This window comes from Vitis riparia, chromosome 18, assembly GCF_004353265.1.
Source record: "Vitis riparia cultivar Riparia Gloire de Montpellier isolate 1030 chromosome 18, EGFV_Vit.rip_1.0, whole genome shotgun sequence".
Classification (NCBI taxonomy): Eukaryota; Viridiplantae; Streptophyta; class Magnoliopsida; order Vitales; family Vitaceae; genus Vitis; species Vitis riparia.
The window spans coordinates 4,456,359-4,475,817 of record NC_048448.1 but is presented as its reverse complement, the minus strand read 5'-3'; the positions used below and the strand labels follow the sequence as shown (position 1 = coordinate 4,475,817).

General features: G+C 34.3%; 2 protein-coding genes across 6 annotated transcripts; one reads left to right on the top strand and one right to left on the bottom strand.

Annotated features, from left to right (window-relative positions):
* Window positions 1-4,770: 4,770 nt before the first annotated feature.
* Window positions 4,771-12,903, top strand: LOC117907719 (carbon catabolite repressor protein 4 homolog 1-like). Of its 5 annotated transcripts, none has more exons than XR_004650042.1 (12): window positions 4,771-4,989; window positions 6,354-7,053; window positions 7,183-7,269; window positions 9,215-9,298; window positions 9,375-9,458; window positions 9,551-9,631; window positions 9,718-9,771; window positions 9,856-9,944; window positions 10,359-10,470; window positions 10,905-11,046; window positions 11,725-11,888; window positions 12,369-12,449. XR_004650042.1 is itself a non-coding variant. In XM_034821363.1 (11 exons), coding segments are annotated over exons 1-11 (1,710 nt in total). In that variant the 5' UTR covers window positions 4,771-4,837; the 3' UTR covers window positions 12,370-12,448. The 5 variants fall into 5 exon arrangements, 3 of the variants coding, with proteins under 3 accessions (XP_034677254.1, XP_034677252.1, XP_034677251.1); XR_004650041.1 differs by having other exon boundaries at window positions 10,905-11,170; XM_034821363.1 differs by lacking the exon at window positions 11,725-11,888 and having other exon boundaries at window positions 10,905-11,170; window positions 12,369-12,448.
* Window positions 12,904-15,478: 2,575 nt separating this feature from the next.
* On the bottom strand, window positions 15,479-16,844 carry LOC117906225. The gene is made up of 2 exons (XM_034819199.1): window positions 16,558-16,844; window positions 15,479-16,432 (listed from the first exon to the last, which is right to left on the bottom strand). The coding sequence occupies exons 1-2, from the start codon at window positions 16,771-16,773 to the stop codon at window positions 16,013-16,015; spliced, it is 636 nt and encodes a 211-aa protein (XP_034675090.1). The 5' UTR covers window positions 16,774-16,844; the 3' UTR covers window positions 15,479-16,012.
* Window positions 16,845-19,459: the final 2,615 nt, after the last annotated feature.

Here is a 19,459-nt window from a genome sequence, read left to right as displayed (position 1 = left end):
TTCCAAGAATGTCATCATTGATTAGAAAAGTGTTAGTACCAAAAATGAATTCTATGAATTACTTTTACAAATAATAATAATAACATTAATAACGAACAGTTCATGAAATTCAGTCATTAAATATAATTTTAGACATGAAGCATCACTTGTTCGATACGCATACTACCATATTTTTTTCCTTTTTCAAAATCGAGAGCGATTTACACACAAAGGAACTTGTGGAAAAACCAAGCATTGTACTTCCTGACAAGGCGAACAAGGGAGAGCCTCTTCTAATTGAAGCCAAAAGAAAGTCCACCATGGACATGGAGCCATGCAGCCGTTCCCTGTCTCAGAGGTTTCCTCTTAGGCCTTCATCCATAATAAAACTGTGAACTATTATCCGCAGTTTCCAAATTGGCCACTTCAATTCCACCCTTGACTGGAATGTAATTTTCTTCCACAGACCCTAGCAAGTAGCAACCCCACCAAAAAATAAAATAAATTGAGCTCTAGTGATATAGACCCCAAAACCAAAAAGTATAAGAGAGCAAGGATTCCAAATTAAATTTGATTATCTGCACCAATGCATTCAAGTGGTAACTAATAATTTGAATTGATCTTGTAAGCACAAAGAAGTAATATGGATATACAAAGAAAATGTTTGACAAATCAACTTAATGATTTAATATGACTTAATAATTTTATCAAATAGGTTAAACATGTTTATAAAATAATTTAATATCTTAACTTAAAGTTGCCTTTAACTTTAAATATTTAAGTTAAAATAATTAATTTATTATTAATCATAAATCTTTTTTACCTCGTTTACTTACAATAATGAGAGTATATTTAAAAATTAGGATTTCACATCAAATAAGAATAAATATGTGTTAAAATTAATGAGTATAAATATTACTTAAAATTAGTAAAGGTAAATATATCAATTTAATAATTTAAAATAAATTTTTAAATAATTTTACAAAATAATCTTAATACCTAAAAATAAAAAAATTTAAAATTAATAAATTAAAAGTTAACTTAAATATTTAAGTAATAAATATTAAGTTTTAGCTTAAATCCACAGTTTTTTCTTTTATTTCTTTCCTCAGCGTCACATTTCTGTGATCTTAAAAAGATGAGCCAATGTGAGTGAAGGAAAACTCAGGCTGGCAGTTGACAAAAATACAGGAAATAACGAATTAGAAAGGGGAGGGGGAACGGAATCCAATTTCAGCGACCTAAGGAAATGGAAGCTCGGTATTGAACAATTTAGCTTTGTATAGATTGGCTTTCATATTTTTAATGGAACCAGGACAACACAAAGCATGGGATTTGAAGTTTGTTTTGTTTGTCTGCCGTGATTTCCTCAGCAACCAAGCAAATACCAATTCTACAAGAGAAAAATAGGTATCTGTTCACAGCATATGTAAGCATGACCACGAAGTTTACATTCCCTTCATTGAAGCAGGAGCAGAGTTCATTGTCTTCCGAGAAAAATTCAAACTCCACAATTGTAAATAACCAGTTGAAGCAATAAAAGAGAGCACAGTTGTAAGAGTCGCTTTCAACGCACTAATCAATCTCAGTATTTGATGGCGAGTATCAAACAGAAACTGCAAAGTGACAGCACTATGACCAGCTCCACCAAACCGCAAACCTTGATCCGCTTAATCTTTCTACGCTCCTTCACTAACTCTATCTTCAGATCCGTAATAGCTCTCTTCAGAATCTCTCTCTCCTGAACAAAATCTAAAATCACAACGCAAATTGCAGATTCGCAAATTCAAGATAGATGTAGAGAGAGCAATTTTTACCTCGTTCCCATAGTCGATTGTAGCTCTCAAGTTGCAATTCTGGGACGTCTTCAGACATGAAAGCAGAACTGCGGCTTTGGCGCAGCGGATAGCGATCTGAGATTTTAGAGAGTCGTCTTTGGTTTCCATCTCCATTCCCTCCGTGCTCTCTCTCGTTTGTCTTCCAAATTTGAATTTCCGGTTCTCAGGAAAAGGCGGTCTTCTATGTCAGTACTGTTATGTTTATTTGTACATTGATTTTTGCGGTTATGTTTTCATTTCTTGAAAATATTAAAGAAAGGAAAAAAAATCAAGGAAAATGATTTTTCTCATTTGATTATGCTATGAAAAATATTAAAGAAAATTAAACATAATTAAAATTTTATATATTTTAAAATTATTTAATTTTTTTACATAAAGAATTAAAATTAATGAAATCAATTAAAGTGGTATATAAAAATAATTTTTTGATTTTAATTTTTTATTTTTTTTCTCTTTTACTTTTCTTTTCTATTTCCTACTCTCTTTTTCTCTCCAAATTTTCAAAAACCAAGTATAGCCTAAAATTCTTTAAGCTTGATGTGTCTTCCATTCAAGCTTTACAAATGCAATATTTTATAAATATTTGATTAAAATCAAAATATGATCCTATACTTCACAAGGATGGCCTCCACTTTTTCAAAATGAGAGATTTTTTTTTTTTTTTTTGACAAAAATACTCTCCATTAAACTCTCTCTCACTATCTATCTATATATAGAGAGAGAGAGAGAGAGGATATTTTGGTATATTTGAGGTTATATTTACAATTTTAAAATATGGAGATTATTTTTCTTCATTTGGTAATAATATTTCATCAATTGATGTTACGAGTGCAAATTGATCGAGTTAACCTAACTTCATCCAGAATTTTAAAGTAATCCTTTTTAACATTTAATTTAGATTTAATGGGACTTTAAACACGTGATGACTCATAAGTAGTGGTTTGGTTAACGAACCCATTAGAATAGTATAAGTTTTTATAGGACAATTGTTACTACTTATGAACCTAAATTTTGGTGATCAATCCATAACCAAAATAAACTTTGGGTGAAACTAATTGGAAGTCTGAATCCACAAATGTTGAAAAATCAACATATGAGTTGTAGCCGGTTTTTACTGAAATGCATTGACATGTAACAGTTGACTGGACATTCAGAGGTAAAACACTATTTCGATGCGAGAACTAAATTTTTTCAATAAAAATTCAATTTGAGTTAGATTTTGACCGAAGTTTAGACAAGTTGAATATACTCGAACCAATTTATATTTTATATTATTTTATACAGAAGCATTCATTTTATTTATTTATTTATTAATATCAAATTATAATTATATCTTTTTTTATTATTTTAAAAATATATATAAATTTATTTTTTATTTTTTCTTACTGTCTTGAAATTTTATCCCCTACTACCGATTTTGGCAGGACTTCATCCGTCATCTTCTTTATCAATGTATTTGATTTGAAGTGGCTCCTGATCAGAGTCATTAACCGAGGCGGCAACATCCAGGGTCGAATCTGAGACTCTATCCCTCCAGATGAGGTCTTTGATGATTTCCCCTTCCTCTACAATGTTAACAATGAATTAGAATTCCAGCTTCAGCTTGTATGAATTTTTTTTTTGATCCGGTGTTTGTTTTTTTACTTAATTCTAAATAGAACCTTAATGTTTAATAGTGTTAAATATTAGGTTGTTTGTTTTTATAGTATTTTATTCTATTAAGTATTAAAAAGTAAAAAAAATCAATATGTTTTGACTTTTTTTATTTAGTAAAAAGTTTATAATAAGTAATGAAAAAGTAAAAAAACAAACAACCTAAATTTTAAAATTAAATTGCTTTCAACAAAAAGCCAAAAAAATAAACACCACCTAAGTCCCTTTCTTTTCCTATACTTCCTCGGAAACCAAACACCACCTAAGTCCCTTTCTTTTCCTATACTTCCTCGGAAACCAAACAGAAGTACTTCTACGTGGTCGCTCCCATCTAACCGCCTTCTTGGCCTCCTCCCTCCTTTCCGCTTTTTCCTTCCCTCTTCATTATTTTGAAAGACCATTACATCCTTGGACCGTCGCCAAGAAAGCGAACGCCTCTTCAAGACTTTAAATTTACCGTTTTTTTTTTAACTTGATTGAAATTATGAAGAAAGTGACCGTTGGCTCTCTATCTTCAAACGCCTGATTTTCCCCGGATGAACTCTCTCCCATTTTGAGATAATGAATTATTTTGTAGGTTATCTTCCATACAAAATTTTAAACAAACAATTTACATTCAGTATGTAAAGTTATATTTTTATTTTCTACCTTTCAAAATTTTTAAAAAAAATTATAATTATACAAAATAATTATTTTTACTCGTTCGAAAACTCATTCTAAAAAATAAACGATGTTTCTAATAATATATTCCAATTATTTTTAATAAATATTTAAAAAAATAATTATATAAATATACAACATATTTTAAAATAAAATATAATAGATAAAAATTATATTTGAAAAAATATATAGAAACAAAACATATTAAAAACATTTTAATTTTTCACATAAATTTTTTTTTTTATGAAAAACATTTTAATAAATTTATTTTTAGAAACTATTATTAAAAAAATTATTTTTTGAAGAAATATTTTTTATAACGTTTCTAGACAAGCCCTAAGCTTCTTGAAATCCCTGATTAACAATTAAAAAATAAAAAGAATTAGAGGATAAAATAAATGCAATATCTATTTAAGTACGTAATAAACATGTGTGTAAGAAATGAAAAAATCGTGACGGTAGGATCTAACGGCGGGCCGTAAATGGTAGAGGATAGAATCAAGTGAGGCAAGAGGGGTAAAATGAATTCACCCCGTAAATTAAATCCAATGCATTTCCCCTTTTGCCCCTCCTACAAATGCCTGTCTTCGCGTCATAGACCGAAGCGAAAGGGACTCTATATAAAGCATAAGCCCATTCTCTTCTGTCTCTGAGGCAGAGTGAGAGTGGTGTGCGTTGATGAAAGCCGTGAATGCCAGGTTTTTGACATGGGTTTGCAAGAATCCGAAAGCCTCACATGTAAAGTGAATGTGACCCTTCCCTACACTACTCCGGTCGTCGGCGTCAAGTTCAAACCCGCGGTTCGAGTTGCGGGCATAACCTCCCTTCAAGCTCCCCAGCATAACAAAAAATTCAGTTGGTTGGTCTCCTCTACTTAATCTGATCATCATTTCTCGTTCTTTGATTTGTTCTTTTGAATTGATTTCACATAGGGCTTGGTTTATTTTTGTTGTTCATTTATTTATTTTTTTGATATATTCGCATTTTTTTTATATGTATCTTGCGATGCAAGATGATTTTGCTTTGTCTGGAAAATATTAGGGCAATATCTTTTGTTGGTTTTTTGTTTTCTTGGTTGAACTTCTTGCATCTAAATTTGATGTATTATTCGCGGTGAATGATTTAGTGTTTTTCTTTTTGTCTTTTTGGAACGATCATGAGTCTTTATCAAGAAAGAGAATACAGGGGGGCGAATCTCTCTATCTGTTTCTCAAAACCCTCATGATTTTAATGGACCATCTATTCACTAATGTATTGCATTATTTCCATTTCAGTTACTAAACAAGAGAGTGCTAAACAGGCTTTATTTAGCAAATTTTCGCGTGTTAGGGCATTGAGTGTTACAAACTTTACCATTCCTGCGAAATTGTCTGATGAAGAAATAGTTTTCTGGGAGAAAAAAAAAATGATTGTAATAACAACAGGGATGAAATTTTGTGCCCTTTTGGAAAGGGTAGAAAGGACACACCGTGAACCAGAAATCTCAAATGGTTTATTTTAAGCAGGATAAGCACAAGTATTTGGTTCATCAAGTCAAAAAAAATTAATTGATTGTTTTGTTTTTCTTCTCTTAATTGATTAATTAAAGGGTTGGTAGCAAATTGATCCAATTTTCAAGCACATAAAACAAAACAAAAGGATCTTTCGTGTTGCGTCCTCTAACCAAGAAATTGACCAACTTCTCTCAATCCACCTTCACTGAAGGTTATTTTATATGAATCTATTCCTCTTCCGTATCCCATAGGCATTTGTGTCCTAAGGTAATATGGTTTTATCTTTGAACACAAATCTCTGGGATACAAGGGTATACACACACATTTGCAGCAGCATACACCATATTAATTTGACTGCAAAACTCTCTGGCAGGTGTGTGTCCTTTTCTAAGTTTATGTTATGTACCTTTAAACTGTTGTGTTGAAATAGGCTGGCATTATATGGTGGTAGGACCTATTGTACTTTGGTGGCCAATTTATAACTTGGTCTTTACCAGGTATCATTTGACTTATCTTGAGTTGGGACCATATATATAACATATTTATCACATAAGCAGGTAACTGAAAAGATTACATGTTTTATGCGCCATGCTGGGATAGCTGCTATCCAGTGTATATCTTGTGTAACATACTAACGAGTAATTACCCATTCATGCTCACTATTCCTTGTTATATAGTTGATCTTGTATTGAGTTGGCAGGACATAATCATGTAAATCTGACATAAACAGGTACCGGGAAAAGATTACTTGTTCTGTGCACCATCTTCAGCTTGCTACCATCCAGTGTATGTCTTGTGTGGCATTAGATATGCCTGTCAGAGAAAGTTACTATTGCTCTAAGCAGTGCTTCTTAGATTTATGGCCGCAACACAAGGCACGTCATTGTCTTGCTGCTGAAAGTGTCAGTAAGGCTTCAAATGATTGTTACAGTTTGATGGGAAGGCTGAGAAGTAGTGGCTCTTGGACTGGCTTTGGAATTGGCTCAATATTTGTTGAGAGTGAAACACTGGTGGAACGAGAAGGGAAAACATGGATTAAGGTGGGCTCATCAGAAACTTATGTGCCCTCAATGGATGATTTTGGCTTCTGTTTGATGTTTGAATCTTTAGCAATAGATTGTTCGCTTGGATTTCCCTTGTCTGAAATAAAGAGCATCATGACTGATCCGGTAATCATTCCTCCCCACCCTTGCCCTCGTCATATGATCCAAATTCAACACCTGAAGGAACCTAGGAACATCGTTTTTGAGTCTCAATCTTCTAATGCTGATACTTTTAGTGTGCTATCCTATAACATCCTTTCCGACATTTATGCTAGTAGGAATGCACACGTAAAATGTCCTGGATGGGCTCTTGCATGGGAGTATCGTCGGAAAAATTTGCTCCTTGAGATTACTGGATATGATGCAGATATCATCTGTCTCCAGGAGGTGAAAATTTTCCTCACCCTACTTTATCTGCATGACTTCTGTCGCATGTAATTTGAATAATCTGGTCTGGTGATGCCCTGTGGCATCCTACATTCTTAGCTTATTTTGTCTTCATTTTTGGGTGAGCAGGTACAAAGTGATCATTTTGAGAATTACTTTAAACCCAAGCTAACAAAACGTGGCTACTCAGTTACTTACAAGAAAAAAGCCATGCAGGTAATTTTTGTGTGGGTTCCAAGCATTGTGCATATATCTGATGGTTGAGCAAGTGGGGACATGATTTCAAGTGTTTGTACCAACTAGAAAGTTGGTGATTCAAAACCTATGATAGTTATGTGCACTAGCACATGCTAATAAGTGTATCAATATGGTGATTCAAAACCTATGATAGTTATGTGCACAAGCACACGCTATTAAGTAGATCAATATGTATCTTCAAATAGAGGTTTAGATTACTGCAAAAACTAATTCATTGCACCATATGAAATGGTAATATATTCATGGTTTCTAGTCTAAATAATTTATTTATTTTTGGTTTCCTTCGTAGCTCTACGAGAAGTTTACTGTTTTGGTATATGTCTCTGTCTTTTAAAGCCTTATTTTCAAGGGTGGGGTTTTTAGATGTTTTGGACATGAGGTGCCTCAAGTAAGAAACTTCTATTTGTGAGGGCTTTTTCTTGTTGGAAAAGTGTGTGAGTTGTGTTTAAGAGGAGAAAACAAAAGGTGTCAATCCCACATTGGAAAGGGATGAAAACCTTTTGTGGAGAGGTAAGTGGGAGTCTCGGTAAATGAAGCCCATTCCAGTGGGATTTTGGATGGCTCGGTCCAAAAAGCCTTAATGGGCATTGTGTATGCTTGCATCGCACATAGGGGGAATCCGCCACCACCCCCAAATTGTGTTCTTGTGCTAGTCCAGTAGCCTTTTACAATTTCAAAATTAAAATTCTTTTTTCATTTAATTTTTAACTTGGTCATTCTTAGTGCCAAGTCTTCCCAATTAGAGGAGAGATCGGGTCAAGGGAGGTTGAATGAAAATGATTCAATTAATCAATCATTTTTTAATTTTATTTTGTTGTGGTTGTTCGGAGTCCTATTAGACTCTACCTATAAAAGCCCCCGCTTCCCCAAAGTCATTCATTCACATGACTCTTACTTTCTCTCTGGATGACTCTTCTGCTCTCTCTTTGCCTTTGTTCTCTGCTTCCAATACTTACTAAAAACAGCACCCGAGCCATCCTCCTTCTTGTTGCTACAACCTCCATCCTTGTTGCAGCACCCAAGGCATATTTCCATCCTTCTTGTTGTTGCAACCACCGTCCGCTGCTGCATCTGCCATCCTGCTGCAATCATCTTTTACAGTGTTGTAGCCTAATGGCCATCTGAGCCTAGTGCAGTCTGCATCCATCTGAGCCTGCTGCATCCTACAACCATCCGAGGACCATACTTCTGCTGCAACTTTCCTTTTGCAGTCCTTTCATCCTTCACATTTTTTGGGGGAACTTCCGACTCATAAGTTCTAGTTGTACTATCCATCGCCTACGAAGTGCACCTTAGGCGAGGTTCCTAAATGTTGTATCATGGAGGTAGGATGTCGGTTCCCTTCTACACCAAGGTTCATCTTTGAGGGCGAATCTACTTTAAGGATAATGCCTTGTCACACCTCAGCCACTTTAATCCGATAAGTACCATATTCCTGTTTTGTTTCTTGTTTGTTTGATTTTGGGTTAGTTAAGTTGCTTAAGATTAAATTCTTAGACCTCTTGAACTAACATTTCTCACCCTTGGTATTTGCCCCTTCCTATGCATATGCTCTCTCTTTTCTCCATCTTAGTTTTGTTTGTCAATTGGGTGAGCTTGTGCCTAATTTCAAACACAGTTGGTACCATGGTGTACTCAAGCCTTGTTCAATGACTTAGGATCAAGGGTTAAAAAGAAAAGCTTATGCTATCCTGTGTAGTAGCCCACCTCTCTTGCTAAGAGATTCTTCACATCAAATCCCAAAGTGCCCCTGTATGTGTTTTTTCAGGACTCATAACATCAGATCCATGTGTGTGTTTTTTCTCATTTACCAACTAGGTAAACATTCATAAAGAAGTTTGATAGTGGTGCATATTTCTATCTGTTCATAATTAGAAAAATGATATTATCAGATTTCTTGTAGGTGTACACAGCTAATCAATTTATAAGTGATGGGTGTGCTACATTTTTCCGACACGACCGATTCAAAGAAATAATAAAATATGAGGTAAAAAACTCTATTTGGTTTGATGTATCGTCTCTTTTGTGAATGGGGTTTAATTATGCAAATATAATTTTTGTAGCTTGAGTTTGATAAAACAGCATTGTCAGTGGTTGAAGGATTGGAACCAGACCAAAGGACTCAGGGCCAAATTCGTTTGATGAAGGTAATTGTTATTACATTTTTATATTTTGGCTTTTTGAAGTTCTCTTGTAAACATTTTGTTCTACTAGTATTTTAATCTATTTACTTATACAGGGTAATATTGCACTTGTTATAATATTAGAAAGAGTGGAAAATGGCAGCTCTCTTGGTGCTTTTCAGCCTAGAATTTGTGTGGTACTATACACATTTGAACTTCTACAACTTTACTTGGCTAAGCGAGCTTCTGGGATCATTGACTCAGTCATGCTTTTGACCCTCAGGCAAACACTCATATATATGCCAACCCAAACCTTCCAGATGTAAAACTATGCCAGGTGCGTTCTATTATCCATATCTCTTCCATTTATTTCTATAAGAAAACCAAGTGGATTTGACAATTCCTCTTCTTGTAAACTAAGGTTGCAAGTCTTGTTAAAGGACTAGAGAAAATTGCTCAATCACAAATTCCTCTTTTAATTTGTGGGGACATGAACTCTCTTCCTGGAAGGTTAGTCTTCTGATGTAATGAATATTACCAGGTAGTGAAATGAATTAGAAGAATGTCTGCCCTTGCTATGTATCCATTGCTCAGTACAATTCTGTTGCTCAGAATGATAGATCTATTTCATGCACATTATATGACTCCTCTTCCTACTTGTTTTTCTGTCCTTTGTTTCTAAATTGTGAGCCTGATAATCATGTCTTTGTGCCATATTTCCTTTTTCCTGACATTTCTTTTAGTATCAATGTCATGCATAGGATATGTTTTTTAATTTTTTATGTCATTTTTGTTGGAGATAACTTCTGAGTTTTAGAGAAATATGAGAAAATAGTAACTATTATTTAACATATTCCTGGATTATTTCTACATGTGCTTATACTTGTATTTATGAAATTCTGTTTGTATGGTTCATCATAGCAGTGATCCTCATAAGTTTCTAGTCACTGGTAGAATTTGTCCTGTCAGTAGCAAGGAGACAGCTGATCCATTGGGTATATATAATCTTCTCAAGCTTCAACACTCGATTCCTCTGGTAAGGGTATTGCTTTTCTCACTGGGGATCACAACTTTAAATTTCATATCTTCAAAATATGGAAGTTTTAGGCAATTTAGAAATTTACTTTTATTTTACTTATTGGGAATGTGTCTAGAAGGATTGCTGCCTAGATCCTGAGTGTGGATGAATGCAGTTTAGGTTGTTCAGCTTTCATCCTTTCAGAAGAATACAAAGTTTAGTAGTTCAGCTTTTTTACATTTTTCTCTCCCTTCCTATTTTGTTTGTGAGCTAAGAGAATGGGGTTTGGGGTGGTTTTGGTTGGGTTCATTGTGATGGTAGCTTGGTCTAGACCATTTTCATTACTACATTCATGTGTTTGAATTGTCATACTATAGCCAGAAGCATCCCATTATCATTATTATTATTGTTGTTGTTATTTAATCTCTGATATTTGAGGGTTTCTTCTCCAGGTAAGTGCCTATTCATCTTTACTTTGTTCGGGGAGAGTGAAGGAAGATGAAAAGAAGAAGATGAACCAGGAGACAAAAGAGCCTGTATTCACCAATCTTTCTGGAGGAAACTCATCAACTTTGGATTATATTTTTCACACAGGTATTCCAGATATTTATCTGAGCTGTTGCCGTGGATTAAGTTTTTCACCTATCGGAATACATTCAATGTATGATTTTGCTGCTAAGTTTGCATTGCCTCACACAAACTGTATAGTGTCTATCTGGTAAGTAAATGATATTGTACTGTAGGATGTTGGCGGAAGGACACATAAGCTGCATCTGCTTAATAAATCGGTCATGCATTTTTATTCCATCTTCTACTTATCTGTACTATAGCACAAAAGCCACTTGTTCTTAAATTTACTTTAGTTGCTAAATGAATCAAATCATGGGTGTCATCTAATTTTGAATAGATTATAAAGTCCTCACTAATCCAGCAGGCTTTTTCCCTATGTCTTGTATGGTTGGCTGTCAATTACATTAAATCTTATGAGTTATAGGGGCATTGATCTTGTTTGGCATTTTTTGTAGTAGTTTCAAAAGTTTGTTTCAAGACTTTACAAACAGGGAAAAATGGAAAAATTAATTTTAGAGATTGTCTCTCCTTGCAAAGTAATTATAGAACTGTTCTGAATGTTGTTGCCACATCCAACTCAAAATCCACCCTTCATGGTTCCATCAAATTGTGGATTAAACTCAAAAGTGGTTGGGAAATATTTGTTCTGTTTTGCTTATAGAAACACCTGATCTCATAAATGGTTTGTTTATCTCCACTCAGGAAACCTGACACCTCTCTGGATTTATATAGAAGGTGATTTAATGGTTGGCCAAATATTATTTTAGGGCAGCTAGAAAGGCGGACGGATTAAAGCACACTCATTGGAGAAGACATTTCCCAAAATAGCTTCTGAATGTAATCGAGTAGGGATCATGATGTTTTAGGTAGGCCTTTGTTATAGCTGTATTTTAGTTTGCAAGTAACTATTGTCTACCTCTACCAAAAGAAAGAAAGAAAGAATTTATTAGTATGCCTTGTTGGGATAATACCCCTGATTTGATTCAGTACAGAGTGAATAAGCTAACTTTAAAGGGTAACTCTAGGGAGAAAATCTTGATCTCTTACCCTTGGAAAAGTGAATAGCAGACTTTAATGTGGAAACTGTTTTGATAAATCTTGACCTGGCTTTCATTAGACATTGCTTTTTCATAGTCTAATTGCAGCCCTTTTTCAAGTTGTTTCCATTCCCATAGCAATGCCAGGATCGCATAATTTCAGTATGCACTCCCTGTTGCTCCTTTATTTGCTGGTTTTATTTTGTTAACGCTTGCTTAAATTTTCTGTGTCCAAATTTTTGTTTCTGCATGATATGATTCCACACTGCATTCTTTTCCTTCTAAACTGTATCTGATGTCTCTAAGCAGAGAATGATTTGGAGGTTGAAGGTCTTTTGGAGCTTCTCAACTCCGAAACTGTAGGTGATGCTCTTCCATCAGCTTTATGGTCATCTGATCATATTGCCCTCATGGCAAATTTCAGATTTAAGCAAGCTTTCTGCAGGGAGCCGCACTCACCACCTCCTCAAAATCCATGGCACCAAGCTGCGCCTCTGTCATAGAATACTCCTGTGCATAAGTGGAAGATTCAGAATGGATTATGATCAGGTGGTGTGTATACATCAGTAGTTGAGAGTCTTATGAGGCTGCCTGCCCAGACGCACCTCTCTCTCTCTCTCTCTGTGAACTGAATCATTAATCTACATTTTAAACTGTACAATTCACCAATTACTAGTTGATCTGCTCTCTCTCTCTCTGTGAACTGAATCATTAATCTACATTTTGAACTCTACAATTCACCAATTACTAGTTGATCTTGGGGGGGGCCGCACACATTAATCTTTTCAGTTGGAAAATGGGAAGTCTACCCCCAAGTACTAGTGAGTTTTATGATTTTACATAATTATCAGGATCTTTCAGTTGGAAAATTCCATTAGCATTTTGATGCTCTGAGAATGGCACAAATATACAGATCCATTCACCGGAACGAACTACTTCATGCCAGAAGTTATGACCGCAGCATGAGACTGCATGACTGTTCAACGTAAGTTACTTTATATTTCCTTTTTAAAGCTGCGGTGGTGCTTTCTTGGATGTGTACTCACCCATAACCCTCTTATGGTCTGATCAGATTTAGAATTTGATAGGTGGGCATTCCAATGCAAATAGGAATGGAAATATGGGGGGAATTATAATACCATGGGTACATTACAAGGATCAATTTTAGTTTCATAAAAATAAAAATACATTTTTTTTTTTTTGGTTTTTATTTAATAATTAGTATTTATATGTTAATTAAAAAAAACATGAGAATTGTTAGATTCATGTTTCAAGGATTACGTTATCCCTTTTAATTAAATATTTCTATTTAAAATGATAAAAGCTACTTGGAGGGTTTAGTAAATATATTTAACAATTTAATATGATTTAATAACTTAAATTAATTCACTAAAACATATTAAACATATTTCACAAATTATTCATAAAATAATTTAGTGTCATAATTTAAATAATCTTAATTTTTTTATTTGTTTATATATAATAAGAGTATATTTGAGAGTCATTACTCTACATCTATGAATCATTTTTTATAGTAAATATTTTGTGGTTATTTTATATATTTATAATACTTTAAATATGAGTATTTAAAATAATAAATACTAATTACAATTAATGAAGGTAAATAAGTTAATTTGATATTAACTTAAGATAGATTTTTAGTTAGTTTTATTAAATAACCTTAATACTTAAAATAAAAATTAAATAATAAGTTTCAAACCAATTATTCAAAAATAATTTAATTTAAAGCTCCTCTAAATTTTATTGTGTCAAAAAAAGAAAAAAATATTAGTATATTCTCAATTAAGAGGAAGTAATCAAACAAAATATCCATCAGCTTTCATTTAGAGGTTAGATATTCCTAAAAATGTTATAAAGTTTGGCTTTAAAGGTTATTGTACTTCTTCTTTTAATTCAATGTGTAAATATTTTATTTTATAGTTTCTTTTCATTAAAAAAATTATAAATATAAAAAGAATACAACTAAATGACCATAAATATCTAATAAAGTGGGTTTTTATATCAAAGTAATTAAGTTTTTATATCAAAACCCTTATAGATATTCAAAGTGGATTTTTACAAGGTTATTTTACCAAAAATATCTAAAAATATATATATTAAAAAAGGGGGGGGGGGGGGGGGGGCTTCAAAATGCTGAAAGGAATAACCAATGTTTAAACATCTTACATTGGATATTTGCATTTTTTTACTTCTGTTTTTCAATATTTTCTTTTCATTTTCAACTTTTTCACATTCAATAGTGATTTATCATATTCCAACACATACTTAAAAGAACTTTAAATCAACTTTGGAGTACCTCAAAATTGACTATAATTTGTATGATACTCAAAGACATAACGTGTCAAATTGAGTGTGATAGTGGAATAAAATTATCAAAAGCTAATCAAAATAGGAGATCATTTTTGAGTGATTTTTAGTACGCAACGTTTTTACTTGAATTCATTTAGAAATAATTCTAACTAAAACACTTTTCTCCGTAACATTTCTATTAGAACCCATTTAGGAATGATTCCAACTAAAGGCTAAAGCACTTTTCTCCATAACGTTTCTATTATTAATGCTTTTATTAGAAGCCTTTTTAGAAACTATCATTTGATGTTTGGCAATAAATATCAAAAAAAAAAAAAAAAAAAACAACTTTGACATTATTTATGGTAATATGTCATCTAAAAAAAATTAACTTTTGAAAGAAACACCTTCCACATGAGTATTTAGGAATCACTTTAAATGAGAATTTTAGAAATGATTTTCAAAAGTCTATTAAATATCAAATTTATGTAAGGAACAATTCAAAAATTTTCAATATCACTCCTAAAGAGGCTCTTAATCCCACTTTCATAAAAACATTTGTAAGAAAAATCACTTCCTAGTTGAATATAAAAATAATAATAACAAATTTTTTTTTTAATGTGTTATATTAGAAAAATTAATTTTTTTTGAAAAACCATTTGAAAAGTGATTGTTAATGAATTACTTGAAATGATTATCTAGATTTTTAAAAGTTTGTGAGAGATGACTTGTTTTTTGAAAAAATGCTTTTAATCCTCTCAAAATCAAAATCTAAATATAAAAGGATGATAATTTATTATTACAAAATAAAACTAAATAATTTTTATATATTAGCTTAATTTAATTTATTAGAAGTTTATAATAATTAAGAACAAATAAAAAGAGAAAAAATAAAAAGAAAAAAGAAACAAATATTCTCACATATGTTATTTTAATTATATATAAAACTAGACGAGGTATAAAGAAGATTTGAAATTCATTAGTACGTTTTTGCTCATCTCTCATTTTTCATATGAATCCAAGATGGAAAAGTGAATTCAAAAAGTAAAAATTTTAGCGGGCGAAGGGTATTATTGATGGAGGAAGAGGAACATTCACAAGTAAGTTAATAATCAAGAGAAAGCAAAAGTTTTAGAGAGGAGAAGGTATTCTCCATCTATGAAGAATACCTAAGTTGACCCCGATAGAACTAGAAGCACTTCAAACGGGCTCTAACACTGATAAATTAATCTGCAGCCTCTTGCATGCACCCTATGACACGCAGGGATAAAGAGAGTGACTGCAGAGTTGTTGGGGTCTGGTCTAGTTCTTAACAGACATTAAATATGACATGGAGAAACCCAACTGAGATTGCGTCAATAGAGTATGAAACACATACAAATAAAGGTGGAATTGATATCCCATCTCCCATCTCCCATCTCCCATCTCCTGCACCCACAATGACCTCCTTACACAACCAAAATTAAGTTCAAAGAAAGAAAACCTACTTGTATATTTACAATATTATAACATAATTTTGGTTTCTCTATCTCAAGTGAAGGTAGCAATTGATTAAAGATGAACCAAATTAGGATTCTAGTCTAAGATATTTGGCTTGTGTCGCTTCAAGGGTTCGACCGTGGATCTCGTCCTACGTAAAAAAACTAACACAAGAGGCTAAACCTTCGCTTGAAAAGGTTGGGAGGGGTTTGGTCTGGTGGGTGCATGAATTTGCAGTTTGGACATGTCGGTGAGGACTTGCACAGCATTACCAGCATGTGACACCGCTTGCACACAGCTGCAACCATCTCTTGGTTATCCCCTTCGAATGCCAACCACGATGGAGAGCATGCTACCCCCCCTGGATTCTTCTTCTGTAAGGATTCCTTTGAATTGTGGGAGGGACTGCCTGAATTCCACTTTCCCATATCGTCATCAGGGCGGTTCCTCCTGAGTGAGTCGCAAGGTAGGTTGAGCTCCAGTTCCAAGCTCATGGGGCCAGGACTCAGCGGGTCTGGACTTGCCCTTGGATCCCTGGATGTTCTCTTATGGGTTCTCGTGTTGTAGAAGTGTATCTGCCCTGACTGCATGATCAAGACGATAAAACAGTAAGGCCCCGGTTGCTATATACTATATATATGTATAAATTAGTCTAGTTAGTTAACAATTATAATTGGGCTTACATGAATACAATATATCTGAGGTGTACCTGAATATCAAGGCATCTTTGCCACTCCAAAGGTAATGGAGTCTCAAGTTGTAGCTCAATATCGAAGATGGATTTTGTGCTTTTCGCCTTGGACTGCAACTTGAAAACCTCTTCAGTCCCAGTCTTTTCCCACTTCCTCTTCTTGGATAAATTCTCAAACTCGGGGACAATAGGCCTGGTTGGATCAGGAGATAGGGGCGTTTGGAAGGAAACCATGGCTTCAATCAATTGACTCCCGCACACACTCGGACACCCTGTGAGTGTAAGATGAAATGGTGAAAATGTTTCGGTGGTTATATAGGCTGAGAGAGGGGCAGACAGAGAGAGCAATATTATGAGGGGCAGGCAAAAATCTAATAGGGCATTAATAAAGGAAGAATTAAGATGGCCCACGTCTCTATGACGTGGTGATCAAGTTGGGTTGATGAATTAATTAGAAGAAGTGTACAAATGCAAAGCAGGGTCATAAAGGCAGGATGGGAAGTTGTAACCAACCAATATTGGGTCAAATACACACCATTTGGTCATTGCAATTTTCCATAACTATCACACCTGATATTTGATGGCATCCAATCGCCCAACACGCTCAACCTGACTGACTGCTTGCTTGCCCGATGCCTGATGGTCATTACTAACTGGTTGGCGCTTGGCACCATGACTCTCTTCTACAAACGAAAGCAATCCTTGATAGAGTTATTAGAGGCGGTGACATGTGGGAGAGGGAGAGAGGGAGAGAGAGAGAGAGGGGGGGTGGATCAAATTGGGGGGATGTCATTAAATGGGGCGCTCTGTATACAGTTGAAGAAGGTCTTGAATGCCCATCGATCCTTTATTAAATAATAACTCTCAACTTCCACAAATGGGTCACTCAAAGAACTAAACTTTAAAGGCTCTCAACACCCTCAGCTAGCAAAACAACTCCCATCCCATGACCCTTTGAATTTAATCACTCCAAGAACTCCACTTTAAAAGCTCTCAACACCCCCTCCTCCTCAGCCATTAAAAACAACCACGTCCTATGAGCTATGAATGTGAAATTGAATTTCTCTCTCTCACTTTTATGTCCTAAAATACCTTCTCCCAAGATAAATTTAGTTATTTAATTGTGTTGTTGGACCACCCAACAACCTCCTCCCCTTACTATGTGTATTCATATCTGTTCGTCTATACGAACTCATGTAATTAACACATCATTCTTTTGTTTCTTCGAGTTGGATTGCCCGTGATACCATATTATTAGGGTAAGTTTCTTCGGTTGATAAAATATCCAACAAAGGCAAAGAGCTGGAAGGTTAGGCCTTTAAGGGTTTTTCACCAACCAAATTATAAATTGGGGAGGGACCCTCAATAGACTAGACAGCTGCTGTATGACATAACTGCCAACTCCATTTCATTGCTAGTAGTCAAAAGAGTAGGACTCTTGAAGTGTTTTTCCCAAACTAAGGGTATTTTTGTAAGGTAGCCACTAAAATTGAAATCGAATATATGGAAAAATGTATAGATATCCAGGAAAAGGGACCAAAATCATTAAACTCTGAGAGTGAGCGTGCGAGAGAGGGAGAGAGAGTAACTCTACCTGCCTTCATTAACTCATCTTGAATTCACTTAAATGCAGAATTCAAGTATGACATTTGAATCACCTCGCTTTCTTCAACCCCTTTCTTCATCAATCTCACCACCGGTTTCTGTTTAATGCTCTCAACCCACCTCCCCTTCCCTTCATTTATTCTAAGCCCCCCTCTCTCTCCCTCTCCCTCTCCCCCTCTTCCCCTCTCTCCCTCTCCCTCCATTTCCATCACTTCTACGTATGGGTATAACTGTCAGAACCTACTCTTATTACTGCTAACTGCTAACTCGCAGCATTGCTCTTTAAAAGAACTTTTTAATTCACTATAAAAGTGTCCTCTCAAAACCAAATTCATATGAGAAAATCGTATATCCATGGGGACCCATAATTGGATTTGCTTTACACCATGCTCAAATTTTCCCTTTTTCAAGTCTCTAACGTCTATGAAGGGTTGAGTTGAGAAGACCTTTCCTCGTGAAAGGGAACTGGGAAAACTTGTAGTCTTGGATTTTCAAAAAATGACAGTATCGGAAGAGACTTGTGTCATTATGATTGGTGATGTCAGTGGGGTGGTTTATAGAAGTATACCTGTGAAGGAGATGAATGAGGTACGTGATAGGTAAACCTAGAAACTTGCCTCCCTATATCCCAATTCTTGTAAAGGGCTACTGCTTTTTCATTATTCGTAAATGCCTTAATTACCTTTTTTCTAATCATTTTTCCTTTAACACATTAGCCTCCTGTTGCCTACAATACGAAGTTGCATTTAATGTGCTATGCCTTAGTTTTAGGATTAGGAGGTTTTTTTTTTTATTCCTAAGTGTTAGACGATTTTAGCCTAGGTGTCATGTGTATATATATATATATATATAAATTTAAAAAAAAAATTAATTATTTAATATAATATCAAAATTTAGTTTGATGGGTAATCGTTTCATTGGAAAATAGGATTAAGCTTTTAAATATTTCTATATAATACGACGGTCGAAAATGCTCATACTCTCAAAACAAAGCATTCAAAATATGATGCCAATGCAAAAATGGTAAAAAAAATAAAATAAAATTTAAAGGAAAAAGAAAAGACCCTTGGGGAGAATTTGAATGCACACTTCTTTTAATGCATGAGTTGCTCCACAAAATTGAGGTAGAATTGATACTTGCTCCCAAACATTTAGTAAGTGCAGTGCCATATACATTCAAAAGGCATGGCCCACCACAGAACCCAAATCTAAAAAATAAATAAATGTCATGCTCAAGAGAATGCGAGCTTCTTATTTGGTGGGACCTCTTTCAAAAAGATCTGACGGTCAACAGTATTTGATCGTTCATCAATAG